Source organism: Haliaeetus leucocephalus, unplaced genomic scaffold (genome assembly GCF_000737465.1).
Source record: "Haliaeetus leucocephalus isolate CR32 unplaced genomic scaffold, Haliaeetus_leucocephalus-4.0 Scaffold555, whole genome shotgun sequence".
In the NCBI taxonomy this organism is placed as follows: Eukaryota; Metazoa; Chordata; class Aves; order Accipitriformes; family Accipitridae; genus Haliaeetus; species Haliaeetus leucocephalus.
In genome coordinates, this window is record NW_010972991.1 from 8,843,263 (window position 1) to 8,859,594 (window position 16,332).

General features: G+C 43.4%; 1 protein-coding gene across 1 annotated transcript in view; it reads right to left on the reverse strand.

Moving 5' to 3' along the window:
• Positions 1-16,332, reverse strand: part of DEPTOR (DEP domain containing MTOR-interacting protein) — a 77,941-nt gene that overhangs the window by 22,605 nt on the left and 39,004 nt on the right. The window contains exons 5-6 of the mRNA XM_010576970.1: positions 2,346-2,531; positions 1,581-1,715 (exon numbers count right to left, since the gene is read on the reverse strand). Coding sequence (XP_010575272.1) covers positions 1,581-1,715; positions 2,346-2,531 — 321 coding nt within the window. The remainder of the gene's footprint in view (positions 1-1,580; positions 1,716-2,345; positions 2,532-16,332) is intronic.

Here is a 16,332-nt window from a genome sequence, read left to right on the forward strand (position 1 = left end):
ACATCAGCCTATCCTTTTTCTTCCAGTGTTGTGTAACCAGCTGCATTAAAATAAACTTGTTCTCACTATTCATGGGTTGACACTTCATATATAATCAGAACCATAAATGAACGGAATAGTCGGCATAGTTCAGATAATACACACATTTATGGACAGTGCATGAATGCTGTTTTATCTGTCCCAGCAAATTTTCCAGGATGTAATTAATGATGTGCTGGGGCTAAAGAGCTGCCCATACAAAATCTATCAGACTGTTTCTGGGAAGTATACGTGAGAGAGATTCTGCAAAAATGTGACACTGTGGCACTCTTTGTATAGGGGCAAACCCATTGCATATAGGGGTAAACACATTGGAAGGTGGTGCTGAACGCCCCACAGCAACGTACTCCAAAGATGCAATGACCACCAGCACTGAGAGCGCTCCCCCAGGCTGGACAGCAAGTCTGGTGTAGGGGGTTATGGCTTCTGGGCATGCAATCCTACTGAGTCCTTCCAATTATTTTAATTTAGAGCCTCATACTGAATTCCCAGCAGAGCCTAAGGAGACGGAAGGAAATGTGCTAAACGGAGAAAGAAAGAAAATATCCCCATAACTATGCCTCTCTGATGGCCACTCTGCACAGCAGGAATGAAATGCACTTTAGCTCACTCATCTCCGGAGTAAATTGTCAATGTTTTGAACAGGATTCATACAGAGCTTGAGGCACTCTCTAGTAATCACTTCAAATGCCAGCATCCCTTTGAAAGCAAAGCTTACACATATCCTCTGAAGCCTTCCCCTATTGCAAAACACTCCCCACACCATTGGCAGAGACCCGGTAAGTTTGAAATAATAAGGAGCACAAAGGGCAGCAGTGACTCTGCTTTGAAATTCAGGGCTGTTTCTGAGGGAAACAGAGAGGCTGAAACAATATCTATCCTGGTCTGTTTTCCCCTTCTCAGACATACAGTAAGAAACAATTTTAAGTGAACTGTGGAAGAATGGGTGTGTTTAACCTTCCGGTGTGAGATAGGAAATCCTTTCAAAAGGAAAATAAGCTTCAACACTACTTTTACCTTTCTAAACAGACCAGTGTAAGACCTAAACAAATGAAAATGTTGAAATGGTCCCTGACAGGCTGAAACAATGCTGCCTCTTTTTTTAGAGGCTGCTGTTTTCTGAGTTGTGTTATTTCATAGCAACTCAACCAGCCACTGGATAGTTAAACTCTCCTCTGACTTGCACCAAAGGAATGTCTCTAGGAGGAGATTTGAATCGGTTCAGAGCTTGGCAATGAAGAGGCAAATCTGGGCCTCTGACTGCATGTCCTCCTACGAGATAAACTGTAGCTCAAACCACAATTATGGGCTTGATGCAGAGACTATTGGAGGCAGACGTCTGGCTTGTGTTCAGCAGGACTTCAGGCTAGAAGATGATAATAGTCCCCTCTAGCCTATAAAACCTGTGACGCTGTGAATTTTTAATGTATCCTTGAAAAGATAAACTTAGATGCGATGCTAGGCATTCTTCCTGTTCCCTTCTCCCCAAACAGATGTTTGTGTCCTGGCTCGTGTGCATCATAAGCGATGCTGGTGCTCACCAGATTTAGGGTTGCAGAGCACAGGGGGACTGCTGCTGAGCGTTGGGCTACTGCTGAAGTACCCGCTGCTGCCACAGCTACTCATGCTGCTCCTCCGTACTGCTGACACGATCTTTATCTCCTTGGTGGGACTCACTGCAAACAGAGAAAATACAGAAAGGGAACCGGTATCAATTATTAAACCCATTTCCCTGGTTTCTTTAAAACAATAGCAATAAGCCATGCTTGCGCCGACAACACTGGGAAGGGGGTAGTGTGTTCTACACAGTTAGAAGAGTCACTGCATGAGTATAATGCTGTAGCTAATACGATGGCTGAACAGCTCCCATTGCAGTGTCTTCTCAGAGGCATTTCAATGTAGGGAAGTAAGTTTTTCCAGTTTTACTTCACATTTATTCTTTCAGTTCTTACTAGATACTGCTGTACAGCAAACGCTGCAGGACCCCTTCCCCTCACTTTTAATCTTCTCAAAAACTCCATATAGTATATATGACAAATTACGTCGGGCCTAGGGGATTTTAACCAGTGCTGTTTGCTCATGGACACCGAATTTTGATCAGGATCTGAAATGCTATCGATACAGATACAAAACCACCCCAGGTCACTAAAGATTTGGTAGAGTGAATGGACAATCCCTACGAACAGGCACACGTGATAACAAGCCCTGCTTTTTTTCAGACAAATACTGGAAACCTTTGTCCAAAAAAGGATTTTTTAACATCCCATGGAGTTGCTCTACAGACAGCATTATAGTTGATGAGTCACCTGAGAGAAAACTGGTGTGTTTTCTGTTGTCATGGTTTTGCTTGCGCAGGCAAAACGGGCTGTCATGGCTTTCTGGCATCAAGCGAGATTTCTCAGTGAGGAGCTCCATTAATCGTCGCCGCCGGCGGAAATTCATTCTGCACTGGTAGAGCAAGTTGCTGTCCATAAAGTGGTGCTTGTTGGACACTAGGCAAAGAAATGGATAGAAAGTCTATGCCTTGTAGGACTGAAATCAGAGCATACCTACCTGCGGTGTATGCACTGCACACCTTGGTGTAAGGAAGCAACACTGTGAGCTCTCACCTCCCCTCTGCAGACTCAGAAAAAGGAGAAAGGTGGTCAGCTTCATGCAGGTAGCTTCAATATACACACTTTTATAGCATCGATAACAATGTAGGAACCTTAGTGTCCATTGCTGAGAGGAATCTTTTACATTACCTTGATTAATGACAAGCACTTCTTATTGTAAAGTGGAAATGGAAGTATTTTATCTTTCTGTGACAGGTTGCATAATGGTCCATCTCCACGCATGCTTCCTCTGTATGCCGTTTGCTGCTGCTGGTCACTACAAATCAGGCTTAGCTCCTTACATCAAGATTTTGTAAATTCATCAGTCTAGGGTAGCCCCTGGGAGCTCTGACTGACTACCTTGTTTGGAGCTACAGGGCAGCAAAGAATCAAGACTTGTGTATTTCCTCTGCCTTGTTCACCACAGACACCGTGTCCCAGACACTTCCTGCAGGCCCCTTCCCCCACTTCGCACGGATATGCAAGGTTTGGGAACAGGCACCCTGCCAAAAATCATTTCTTACATAATGAGCAGAAGTCTTAATTACAACCTGAAAGCAAATCCCTGGTTGCTGGTGTCAGAGCAAAACAGCCGAGCCTACCTGCAGACTGCAGCATCACCATAACGTCTGCGTGTTCGCTGCCACTGATGCTGCATCTTAATAGCAATGAAAAATGCAGCAGTTAGATGGAGCTCTGTGCCAGGTCCAAAAAGTGCTCTGACTCCTCCAAGGCTTGGTCGCAGGAAAGCCCTCTGGCGTACTCCCTGTATTAGTATTGCAGCATCTTAAATAGCTGCAGTAGATGTTTTGGCTGCGTTTTCTCCATCTTCACCTAGCTCCCGCGATCATGTTCCACAGAAATGACTTCCCACTGTTGACCTTTTCCATGAAGGATCTAGATTCTGGATTTAGCTAGTTTACAAATTGCATGTCTTCCAATATTGAATCATAAGAACTGGTGGATTATATGTATTTATATGTAAAGTGTAAACAACAACACAGATATGCACTCAGAGGTCAGTCAAGTCTTTGAGTACATGACTCAGTCATTTGGCCTCAGCCTCCTACTGCAGACACTGAACTTTTGCCTTGCTCTTTGCTCTGCCCAACATGTGGGGTCCAAAAGCAGCAGAGCCCAAGGTGCTACACCAGATCCAAAGCCTGGAGCCCTGCTGGCCTGCTTTCCCTTCGTCCTCATATCCCCAGCACACTCTTTCTTGCTCTCATCCCTTCTTAATACCTCCATGTGTCTCAGACTGCTCTCCATGAGCCCTACAGAAGTACACCACATACATGGTAGCCTTGCAAAAAAGGCTGTATTTAGATATAAACTGCCATCTGATGCTTGTGACCTGAAGGAATAGCCTCAAGGAGGAAAAAGCCCAGTCACCTTCTCCAGTATATTCATGCCAGGGATGTCAAGTCATGCAGACAATAAAGATGCCAGTCCTAGACATGATCCTCAGGGCACAGCCCTCCATACGGATACAGAAAATGCCATATGGGATCAGACCATATGTCTGTCTTGTCTTGCAGAGAATAATGTCTCTTGCCTGCTTGGGCCACTGCCAGAGAGGGGACACTGTCTGTACAAATGGACTTTTGCCTTTGGGACACAAGGAATAATCAGAACACAGGAGCTTTCTGAACTGCCCGTGCTTGTGCCCAAGCTGCCATGCAGACCGTCTGCCTGAGTCCCACAGCATGGCGTAGGCTGTAAGGCATTTCTTAAAGAGTTTTTAAAAAAGGTAGAGTTTTGAAACTCTACCTTTTTTTCATGAATAAAGCAGAAGGGTCATGCCAGTCAGCAAAACTGCAACGTTTCAAGTACCATCTACACAAAAGACCCCTGTTACCTAGATTGCCTCGTTCTGTTGAAGAGCTTCAGAAAAGCCACCGACACTTGGCTTTTCTCTGCTTTATTTTGGTGCTGAACCTGTTGTTTCCTCAAATCAGCCATATGCATACTCCATGAGCAAAAAGGCTTTGGTACGTAAAGTATAGCATTGCAAGCCATTTGTTACTGTGTTCTGACACGTTAATTATTGCAGGCACACACTGCTGCTGTGCTCCTCATTTTGGACACATATAGTATGCAATACTATTAAACAACACTTACTAACAATTACTATTTTTGAAGAACGGAAATAAAGGAGGAGAGATTTGGAGACTTGCCTACATCCACAAAAGGATTTGCTATCAGAGGCAGAGTTAGTATGTAGGTGTTTGCAGCTACCAGTCTCATTTTCAGATCACTAACACAATAAGTAAAAGTAGCAATAGCTGCAATATCCTACCACATTATTAGAATAACCTGAAAAAATTCCTTTTTTTTTTTTTTTATGACATCTTAAACAGTTCCCTGAAACTTAAAAAGATAAGCTCTACTTATTGAGCATGCTACTGGGATTCATAGAATCATAGGATGGTTTGGGTTGGAAGGGACCTTAAAGATCATCTAGTTCCAGCCCCCCTTCCACTAGACCAGGTTGCTCAAAGCCCCATCCAACCTGGCCTTGAACACTTCCAGGGATGAGGCATCCACAACTTCTCTGGGCAACCTGTTCCAGTGTCTCACCACCTTCACAGTGAAGAACTACTTCCTTACATCTAATCTCAGTCTACCCATTTTCAATTTAAAGCCATTATCCCTTGTCCTATCCCTACCTGCCCTTGTAAAAAGTCCATCTCTGGCTTTCTTGTAGGCCCCCTTTAGGTACTGGAAGGCTGCTATAAGGTCTCCCTGGAGCCTTCTCTTCTCCAGGCTGAACAACCCCAACTCTCTCAGCCTGTCTTCATAGGAGAGGGGCTCCAGCCCCCTGATCATCTTTGTGGCCTTCCTCTGGACTTGCTCCAAGAGGTCCATAATCTTAAATGAAAGAGGTCCCCACAAATACTCCCTTGGAAGTAGAATTACTGTTGCCAACCATTTGCAATATAAGATATATCAGCATGGTTTCTGATTCAAGTTAAACATTATGGCACTACAGTTTTTAATTAAAACTATTCTGTTCGTGTCATTAACTGAAGTGCTCTGACAGTCTTCAGAAATTATGATAATCAGAGATAACACACACTCGTGTTGCAGACATCGTAAAGCACTGAAATTCTACAATAATTACTGACCATGAAACTAGATAATGTAAACTTTTTTTTATGCCAAGATACTGAACATATTTTAGAATAAGAATATATTTTTTGACCAAAATATTATAATATTTATATACTTACAATAGCAAAGCTTAGGTCTTATAGTGAAGTAATTCATCCCTGCTGTAACTATTATAGTCCATGGAAGGGTGAATTTTTATACAATAAATGAATACAAGTGGAAAAGGTAAGACCAGTGACTGTATGTTGTAGAATATTTGTATATGATTTACACAACAAAGGATTTGTAGCCAGAGTGCTTATGACAAGTAGCACTAGTACAGAATCTGGAGTGCTCATTGGTTTTCATAGTTTAATTCCTCATTTCTACTGACAGTTCACATTTCATGTGACAGTGTTAGAATAACAGCCTGCATCCTCAGTTTGAGCAAATAACGTATTTGTAGCACCATGTAACTTTTTGCATATTTAAGAGGAAGCTAAAAAACCAAACAGAAGTAGTTAGTTAAGAAAGACTGCCTTGTTGTACATACATCATCAAATGAAGTATCGCACCAAAATTATTGGTGTGCCCCATGGGGCTTTTTTTTTTTTAATCATCTGACATATTCATGATTTGGGATGAAATGTCCATGCTGTGACTCTGCCTAAGGATAAGTGTATCTGGAACCATGTGGAAAAAGGGATTTCCAGACGGTGGATCAGAAGGAAGAGGTTGAGGAGGGGGAGGCAGACACTGGTGCAGGCTGCCTCTGAAGCCCTCCTCAGGTGCAGTGGCTGACTTTCAGCATTAACCAGGAGGAGTCATTACACATGCCCTCGTCCTTCATAAATCACAAGTACGTGAATGCCAGATGCAGAGCACGCACAGAAGTTTGTTTTTGTTAGGCTTAGTACATGCTGGGTGAAAGGTACTGGCACAGGCATGGGTGCTCAGCTCCACTGCTTTAACAGTCCGTGTTTTGCTGCAATCAGCAGAGAAAAGTGGGAGTGAAAAACTTTTCCAAGCTGACTGCAGAATGCTGAGAGGACTGCACAGACTTGCTTGGAAGGGATTTCTTTAAAGGTAATTTAGAGGTTGTTACCTCGAGCTAATGTGGAGTGTTGACTCAGAGGCAGCAGCAGATAAACTTGTGGCAGCTGACAAGTCTCTTGCTCCAGGTACGTGTCCCTCTCGGGGAAGTTGCTGCCTCCAGATAGGGGTTGTCTTAACTACTCCCAAATTAGTTCACTGCCCTTCATAAAGCACAGAAAAGCAAACTGGCACCCCTTTCAGTTTGCCTTAAAAATTCAGGGCATGGCTGACAAGTATCTGGACCTGTATTTGTACATGATGAGGGTGATGTAAAGAGCAAGGTGGGGTGACTTCACAGGTTTCTCATTCCAATTTAATTCACCGGTGTTCATGTGGCAACATGTTCAAGTTACGACGTGCACCTTATGAAACAGAAAGAAATGTACCAAAGACAGTAAAGTAAAAATATGGTGACTGGCAACCTCCAAAATCATAAAAGTGCACAAGAGCATTTATGTTCCTGGAGGGAAAGGCACCAACATTAATTCACAGTCACTGATGTCAAACTTTGGAGGTACGGTCACAACCCACCAGCCTAATCTCCCATATACACAGGCCACAAAATTTCTCCCAGAAATAGAATTCAAAAACTATCTTTTAATCTTACAAAAATATAGTTTACTCATACTTTAAAGCAGCCTGTAGTGACCATTTTACCCTTCCCCTTAAGAGCTGTTCAAGCCTTCAGTTACTTTCCATGCCAGGCAATAAAGATTTAACTCAAGGCTGAATATTTAACTTTAGCTGCTAATCCCTGGACTTTGTCACACCTTTATCAGGAAGTTACATAAGATCTGGTCAGAAATCTTTGTAAAGAAGTCTGTGAAGTGATGAAGCCAACTCTCAAACACATCTTTGATCAGCTGAATAAATAACACTCCTTTAAATTCTGACTTTTTTTTTTAGCCCTCCTCGAGTCCTCTTCAGAATTTCTTTATCCTTCCTGAAGTCCAGCTATCAGAACTATGAGCTCAGTTACAACCTCGCTCCCCTCCTCTTACTTCCTGTTGTCCTTTTTGTACATCTCAGGCTGATAGTAACAGTTACTACAACTGTACTGCACAAAAAGCATAAGATGGGAACAATTTGTGCCCTGTACATCCTCCTTTCCCTAGACAGCGTTGCTTCACACCCAAAAGCAGAGCCTGTATTCGCATTTCCTAGATGTATTGCCTTCTAGTTATACCATTAGTTATACAAAACCACGCCTCTTCTGGGGTAATGACCATTTAATTAATAGAGTTCTATTATTTGTTTACTGACTCATCTATCCCTAGAGTTTGCAAACTTCATTAGCAAGGATTTTAGCTGGTCATTTCCCTTTTACATTACTGTTAAGAAGAGGAAAATCAGAATGTTTATTCTGGCATTTCTCCGATCGGGAGTACCTAATGTTGCAGGTTTGGTGCTTCTTGTGCCTGGCTGCTTCGCGGTTTCTGTCCAGATACATAAAATATAAATTGCAACGTCTATGCAAATCTTCTTTCAGCTTCTGATTCTGACCTAAAAACCTGGGATCTGCACGGGGCTCAAACAGCCTTTTCTTCTTTTGCAAGGAGGCTGATGCACAGCAGAGATGGAAATATTAGCTTGACATTGATTTCATAGAACTGAGGAGGCTTTAGAAAGTACAAAAGCCTATTTTAATAAATGGTGTGACTCATGCCTTAAAAATCAGGCCATTTTCGTAACTGGCTTTTCCCCCAAATCCCTCCCACCTCTTCAATTCCCCCTGATTTTTAGCACTGATAATGTGTACATCTCCACCACGGTGGTTAATGCTTTCTACCAGCCGAAAGCTGCAGTTCCCAGTAGAACACATCCAGTGATGCGCTCCAGCTGCTCTGCACGTCCCCAGAAACGCGACGCTGTCACCAAGTGAGCCTGTGGCTGGAGCTGGGGAACGGCTGCTCCGTGTTGAGGGAGCGGTGGGAAAGAGATCAAAGTTCCCCGAGGAGCCGGATGAGCGGCTTTCCTCAGGAGAGCAGAGGACACGTTGAAGTGTGCGCTTGTTTGTTTGTGTGAGCGTGTGCTTGCGCTGGCGTTAAGACGAAGAGGTTAGAAAAGCATTAGCAGAGTATACGAAGTTTTCAGCGCTGATACCTCATGTCTTTCCTCACTGAAAGACAAAAGCAGCACTGAACTCTTTCCAGTGGTGCACAATGCATATCCAAGCTTTTCGCTGCACGAGGCAGCAGCCCCGGTCTATTCGCCAGTACGCTTTATCTTTTTACTGAGGTAGCTTCCTCTATTAAAATGACGTTAAACCCAGTTGGAAGCTGCAGGAGATCATTCTGGACCTTCACTATTCCTGGCTGCAACAGTCTGCGCCTTCATACAGCAAGTCACGGGTGACCGCATCGGTTTTGACCTCTGAAGCGGTGGGACGTTGCCCCATAAGAGCTGACGCAGGCAGGACCATGAGGTGCACGCCAGCGGGCCGCAGGGACTGACGGGGGGCTGCTGGTGTATCCGAAGGAGGCCCCGGCCCGAGCTGCCCCCGCCAGCTCCCAAAGCATGCCCGGGGAAGGGTCTGGCTCCAGCCCCCTGTCCCTTTTGCTTCCTCGCTCCCCTCTCCTCAGCAGAACCGGTATTTAAAAGGGAAGGAAACAAATCGACGCGGCAAAATAACGGTTCCTTAAGAAGATCGCCTCTGTCCGTGGGTAGCGCACAGCACGCCGAGCCCGTCTCCTCTGTGCCTCGGGCCTTCTGCCAGCTCCGTTTCGGTCCCTCGCCAGAAAAGCCGCGGAAGCGCGCGCGCGTCCCCCCGGGCTTTCGCAGGGCGAGGGTGAGCCCGCGAGCTGGGAGAAGGCTGCCCAGCCGGCGAGGCCTGCGCGGGGCGGCTGCTGGGCTGCCGGCCGCTCCTCGCCCCAGCCCCAGGCCGCCCGCCTCTGCCCCACGGCCGTCCCGCTCCCACCCCGTCCCGCTCCCGCTCCCGCCTTGCACCGACACACCGGTGGCTGGAGGAGAATAACCGGCACTTTGTGTCGGACAATGCTTTTCCCGCTCCTCTCAAAGCCTTCCTGTTTTTCCAAAGCTAATCTGGCACCTGCAAATGCATTTTAATAATGGCACCTATTCAGATTAGCTTCCTTTTACGCACTGATGAATTCCACCTGCTTGGAGCTCCCTCAAATCAAGGAGGAGAGACTACAGATGTTCAAGGGAGCGCAGGGCCTTGGGTCTTGGATTCCCTGCACCGTATAAGCACAACACTTGCGTTTCCACCTTTTATGAATGTATATATGCTACGTAGGCTGTAGATAAGTCCACCTGTGAATGTACTCAACAGGCATGTTGAACTCCTAGCAGTGCAGCTGTACTAAATAGTATTTTTTTCTCATTTGGATTACAAAGAATTCACTTTGAATGGACAACGGATCTAAGCTTGAACTGCTCTAGCTTCCGCCAACCCTCTTGCATAAAACTGCAAGGCAGATCCTGGCCCTGAAATACAAAATCCGGAGAGGTGTTCCAGCTCATCCTAGCTAAAGGTGAAGCCAGTAAGCTGTCCAGAAGTAAGTAGGTCCTGGACCTGTAAGTAGGTCCAGAAAAAAAGCTCTGATATCATTAGAGAACCATGTCTTCTGAGCTGTTTCAATGGACTGTGGTATATTTGCATAGTACAAAAGAAGTCTAGGCAACTTTTATACCGCCTTTAAAGCATCAGGATTACAACAGACAACTGTCAAGAGTTCCATGGGAACTGAAATACAGAGTATCCTGCTCTTACTAAAGTGGTATGTTCTGCTCAGTGCATTAACATTTTATTTCAGCTGCCTTAAAATAGGTATGCAGATAAGTGTTTCTCTATACATTTTGTCTTTCCAGTAGGTTTGCCATCTATTTGCAGTCTATTTTCAAAGGCACGCGACTTACTCTAGCATGAAAAGCCAGTGTTGAATCACACACATTTCAGTAGTCTTTTCAGTTTGTATATGAAGATTTATCGTCTTTAATTTAGCAAGTTTACAGAACAGAGCCAACTGCTTTTATTTGCTTCCAAATAAAGTATGGAAAGTACAGTCTGTGGCAGGGGAAGAAGATGAAAAAGCCCATCTGGGTATCTTTTTTTCTGTTGCAGCTGTTAAAAACTGAAACCCATTCTCTGTCAGAAAAATAGAATTTGGTAGTTAATATGAAAAGAAGTCTTCATATGTTATTTACATAATGCATACAGTGTGTGGCTCTTTCAAAAACTAAACCCATTCCTGATTGAGATAAAGACAACTGCAAGAAGAGCACAATGAGAAGCCAATAGACTAGGAAGCTGGAATATTATACAGTTCTTATTCTCTGACTTTCCTACCAGGGCAAAATCATGAAAAATATGCATAGTGGTCTTCAGATTTAGGATAAGCAGTTGAATTTCTGTGGGTGAGGTTACTGTCCCTGTGTATGGGAATTGCTGGGGAAGAACTGCCACAGAAATAAACAACTGAGTGCCTCTGCATGGCATCGTCGCAGGGGGAACCGGGCTTATAATAAAAACAAAGTTGTGTTGCAGGACTTCAAAGACTAACTGAAGGCTTGTGTTTTACTGAGATAAATCAAGGCACCATCTGTAAAAATGTGATGTTTTATAATTTTTAGCATGGAGTATACACAATGAATGCTTGGATATATCCAAAAGCTGATGTGATCCAGGTGTTAGATCAACTAGAAAAATCATATAAAAAATCTGTGTGTTAATTTTGGAGGAGAAAGTCTATGATCATTTATGTCAAGGATTTATGGGATAGTTCAATGGCACTTATAAATTGCTACCTGCCATTGGTATTTCCAAGAAAAGGGGTTCCAAAGAGAAATCTCAAATTAAGGAAGAAAGGTATATTTCACATATATGGCAAGTTTTCGCTTACAAAGTAAGAAATGTGAGCTAATCATAAGCCATTGGACATCAAAAGTAAATGTAACAACACATACTTCACAGTTTACAGAAATTTTAGATGAGAGGAAAAGCTTTTCAAAAAAAAGCAAAAGAAATAACACTTTGTTAGATATTTAAACTATTTCCACAATTATAACAAACTTCGTCTGCACCATGTATCTTGATGCTTAAAACTAAACGCACTGATCGTCTTGTTAAAGGACATTTTGCTGTATAAAGGTACAGAGTCCTTGCAAAGAATAGGGAAAATTAAATACATGTTTTAAGACTTTTCTGCTGAGACAGGGAGATAGCATATGTCAACATTTACTGTTCTCACTAAGTCACTACAAAATGTTTGTTTTCATCTCTGAAAGTAATTTGCACAGTGGAGTTTTGCTGATAAAAGATTAACTCTTGAGATTAACTCTTGAGAGGTGGTAAGCACCTGCTTCTGTGCTAAGGCAGCAGAACATATGCCTGCCTTGAATGTACCAGGTCTGGCCAAGTGCAATTAACTCAATAAAACTTTTTAAAGCCAAAAGGTATTCTAAAGGGGCATGGGGGCAGAAGACACTTAAATCATGCCTAGGACATCTTACCACATATTTACCATCATTATAAAATCCTAGCACTGATAAAATGTTTCAAAGGAAGATACCTGCTAGCCAGTCATCTCCAAAAGAGATTTTTCCACCCCTCGCTCATTCAGGAAAGCAAAGTCTATGCCCTCTCCAGAACCCATCACACATGTGTTCCTCTGCTGGTCTGAGGCTGGGAATCTGCCTCCCACCCCCCTGGAGCAGAGCGGACAGCCGTGCAAACAGCTTTGTGCTGAACCGTGCTGTGGTCACTGCCTGGGGAAGGTGTTGGAGGGATGTCAGAGAGGAAATAACACCAAGCACATCCACGCAAAGGTAAGCAGCAGCTTGGAAAGTAACAACAGCAAAGGAGAGAGAATGTGATCTGGCAAGGGAAGGCAAGCACTGCTGCTCAGACCCACATTTCTCGCAGGCTCAACCGGGAGAGCGGCACATGCTGTATTGCCTGCAGTGCAGGGCAATCGCTACGTGTTTACACTCCACAACACATTGAAAAGTATTTCTAAATGTGCTATGGTTTCATCACTGCCACAGAGGAAATGCAAATATTCATCTTGCAAAGTGCAAGTGCTATCCTAAGAAGGCATAGGTTCCTCTTAACAGTATTAAAGAAATTTTAAAATGCAAAGTATTTATCATTTGAGATTGCAGTCCTTGAACCTTTCTGCAAGGCAGGCAGATGTTTCTACATCCCCCAAGCTTCTGTACCCAACAAATCCTCAGAGCAGGACTTAGCCTGTCATGTCAGTGGTGCTCTGCTGCTGGGGCTGCAGGTGCAGGTAAGTGCTGCAGCAAGTGCCATAAGCAAGTATGAGCCAAAAAATTTTGCCAGAAAGAGCTCTGTGGATACCCTCTTTCCTCCTTGGACATCTCAGTATCCCTGTTTTCCAGACTGAGCAAGGGCTGTGACTATGTGTGGATGCTCACACTGTCCTCTGCCTGCCCCCAGTCCATCCTTGCTTTGGTCTGATCTACCCTGGAACTGGCAGAGAACTTACTTCTTGTGCTGCACGTGAATTTTGACCACAGTAGCTAATCTGTCTCACCATTTCCATATGAAGAACTAGGAAAGATCCAGTCTCCTGGAGGAAAGTCTTCTGTTAATATTGCAAAGCTCTATATACCTCACCGTACTAGAAAGGGGCTTTTCTACAGCTGAGAAATGTCTTCTGCGCACCTTTTGTCCCTGCCCTTACTGAATGCGCATCACTGTGTTTATAATTATTTGCACAATCTTTATTCCTATAGTCTGGCGAAGACCATCAGTGTTCGCAAATGCAGAGTAACTAGTGGCAATTACACTGCCAACACAAGCCTTCAAGAAATGTACACTGCATAATACTCTGCTACCTATACTTTTTTTATTCGGTAGTACCTGGGGGCAACAGTCCATAGGAAAGGACATCTGGCTCCCATTTGTGAAAATGGTGGTTTGTGGGTTCGATTTGTATGCACCAGTGGGATTTTGGAAGGAAGCAATTCAGCACTTAAACACATTTCGTCGTTTTCGTGTATGGCAGGGGAAATATGTATAGTTACATGTGCCCAAAGAGCTCAGGAAGATTATTTTTAAACTGAAACTTTTGATATTTTTACAGCATTTATACAATTCCTCTTAAACTGCTCTTTTCCTTTTTAAAATTAGCATCAGTGCTTGTTTCCTGTGTGAAACCTGGTTCGTTTCTGACCAATCAAAGTGAAGATAAATGTGTCAGGAAGCTGTTTTGAATACAGTACCTCAGCTGCAGAGTAGAGCTTCTCTGAGTAATTGAAATGAAAGTCAGTATCCGTAAAAACAAATTGCACAATTCAGTTGTGGCTGGAAAATTACTACTGAGATTGGCAGCTTGATGCAACTATTTCTATTACTTTCTATTGCATTAAGTAAGGTAATAAATACTTCGCAAGAATAGTAGAGCAAGCTTTATTTTATTCCATATTGTGGATATCAAACAACACTGCTAGCAAAAAATTGCCTTTAGGGCAGGAAAATGTTTTATTCCCCACTCCTGTTCAGTCGAGAGTCTTTCTGCTGGTTCTGCCAAGAAGGATGCCAATTAGTGTCAAGTAACATTTTGGTACTGCTGATGAGATACAAAACAAAGGGAGCATAGTATGGTGAAATGAATTTACTGTACTAAGAGATAGGAAAATACCTTTTTTTTTTTTTTTTGTAATTGCTTACCTAGAATTCAGTGAGATGGGTGGGAAAAAGAGAATAGCACTCCTGCTGTTTTACAGTTTATAGCCCCAATTCTGTACTGGGAGTTCTCATTTCAAGCTCCCTTCTTAGAGGAAGCCAGCATTACATAAACCTTCAATATGCACAGATCATATCCACTTGCTAAGGTGAACCCCAAACCAGCTCTGTGTTAATTCAGCTAGTACTTTCATCAATGTTCCTAACACTATCTAGTCAAATTGTTTCTGTGAAATCCAGAGGAAAATGAAATCTCCTGCTTAGGAGCATGCACAAAGCATGTCCACTGGTAAAGATAAATCTCACAGACGTCACTCAGTTTTATTTTATTTCCAGCTTCCCCATCAAGTCAGTGTGAAACCCCCAGAGTTACCTTTGCCGCAATAAAAGCTGAGTGAGGAAGGTGACGGTACCTTGGAGTGAGTGCCTTCCTCAGCACTCAACCAATTCCCAGCACTCCTTTTGTGGTCACTTCATGAGTTTCAAAACTCTTTCTAAGAGAGCACTTTGCGTGCACTCTTGACTGCTAGAAGAGGAAGGGCAGGGGATAAATCTGCAAAACTGGCCAGGGCAATCCATAAAGGTGAGCAGGGCCAGCATCGCTCAGGAATACCCCCAGAAACCTGGCTTGACAGGGGCAAAATTAGTTCCCTGCCAAGATGCACTGCTGAGCATTTGCCTTAGTTATTGAAACAATGGTTAATCTGCAATAAAAGTCACATCCTGACTTTATCTCTGCAAAGATTTCAATAGCAAAGTAAATCCAGCTTTGCACCAAATGTCAAGTCCTGACTTTACTTCCTCTGCAAAAACATCAATAGCAGCATAAATATCACTTCTGTCTTTTTTTTTTTCTATTTTTTTAAGGAAAGTTTACTTCATATATAATACACAGAAAATGCTCGGGTAAAAATAGGAATGAAATCATTACTGCTATAAAGAGGAGGGGTGGCATACCTTCCCTGTCCGTCAAGCTCCACGCAGTTGGCACCCTATAAATCATAGGAAGCACAGGGGTAATTATAGAACTGGAAGCTGATTACTGTAAACATTGAGAAGTAGCTCCTAGTAATTTGAAGCTAAAGATAATGTAAGCATGATTACAACCATGAAGGAACGGTGCATGTCACTTACACCCCTTTTTTCTCTATTCCTTGAAACTAGGTTTTCTCAGAAAGCAACAAGCGACCTAGTCAATCTAGCACCTTGTATATTAAGAACCTGTTAATATCATGAATTGTTTGTTCTCTGTCAGAATTAGCGTTGATGTGACAACATTCAGGCCACCAGGATCTGATTACTTTCCCGTTGTGCATTAAGCAATGTAGCGAACAGCTTCTGCCAGCTTGTTCTGTCATCTCCTGGCACCCCTTCATCACTCCCAGAGGCACTGCAATGCATTTATGGTGGAAAACGCCTGGTCACAGAAGGGCAGCTTGCACCGAGAGTAGATGATGACAACATGTAAAATGGGGTTTAGTGCCAGGGGCATTCATTTCTTCACCCTCGGGGCAATATGGAGAGAAAACTCTGTCTCTTCCACCCTTAACAGAGGGAGCTCCTTGGTGAAGGTGCATCTGCCAGACACATTGTGCTGGACCATGAAGAAATATTCAATTCCTGCCTCAAAGAAGTTACACCGCCGGGACAAATATAATAATACTTCAGCCAAAGTCGATATCCTCTTTCTGGCCCAAACATACTAGAACAACTCCGCAACATGACCAAGAGGGAAAGCTGCTTTTCTGGCATCAGACTGTGCTCTGCTCCTGTCCTCAAGTAGGAAGATATACACAACCTGTCATTTTTATTCTACATAGAAAATTTAGCTTATTTATG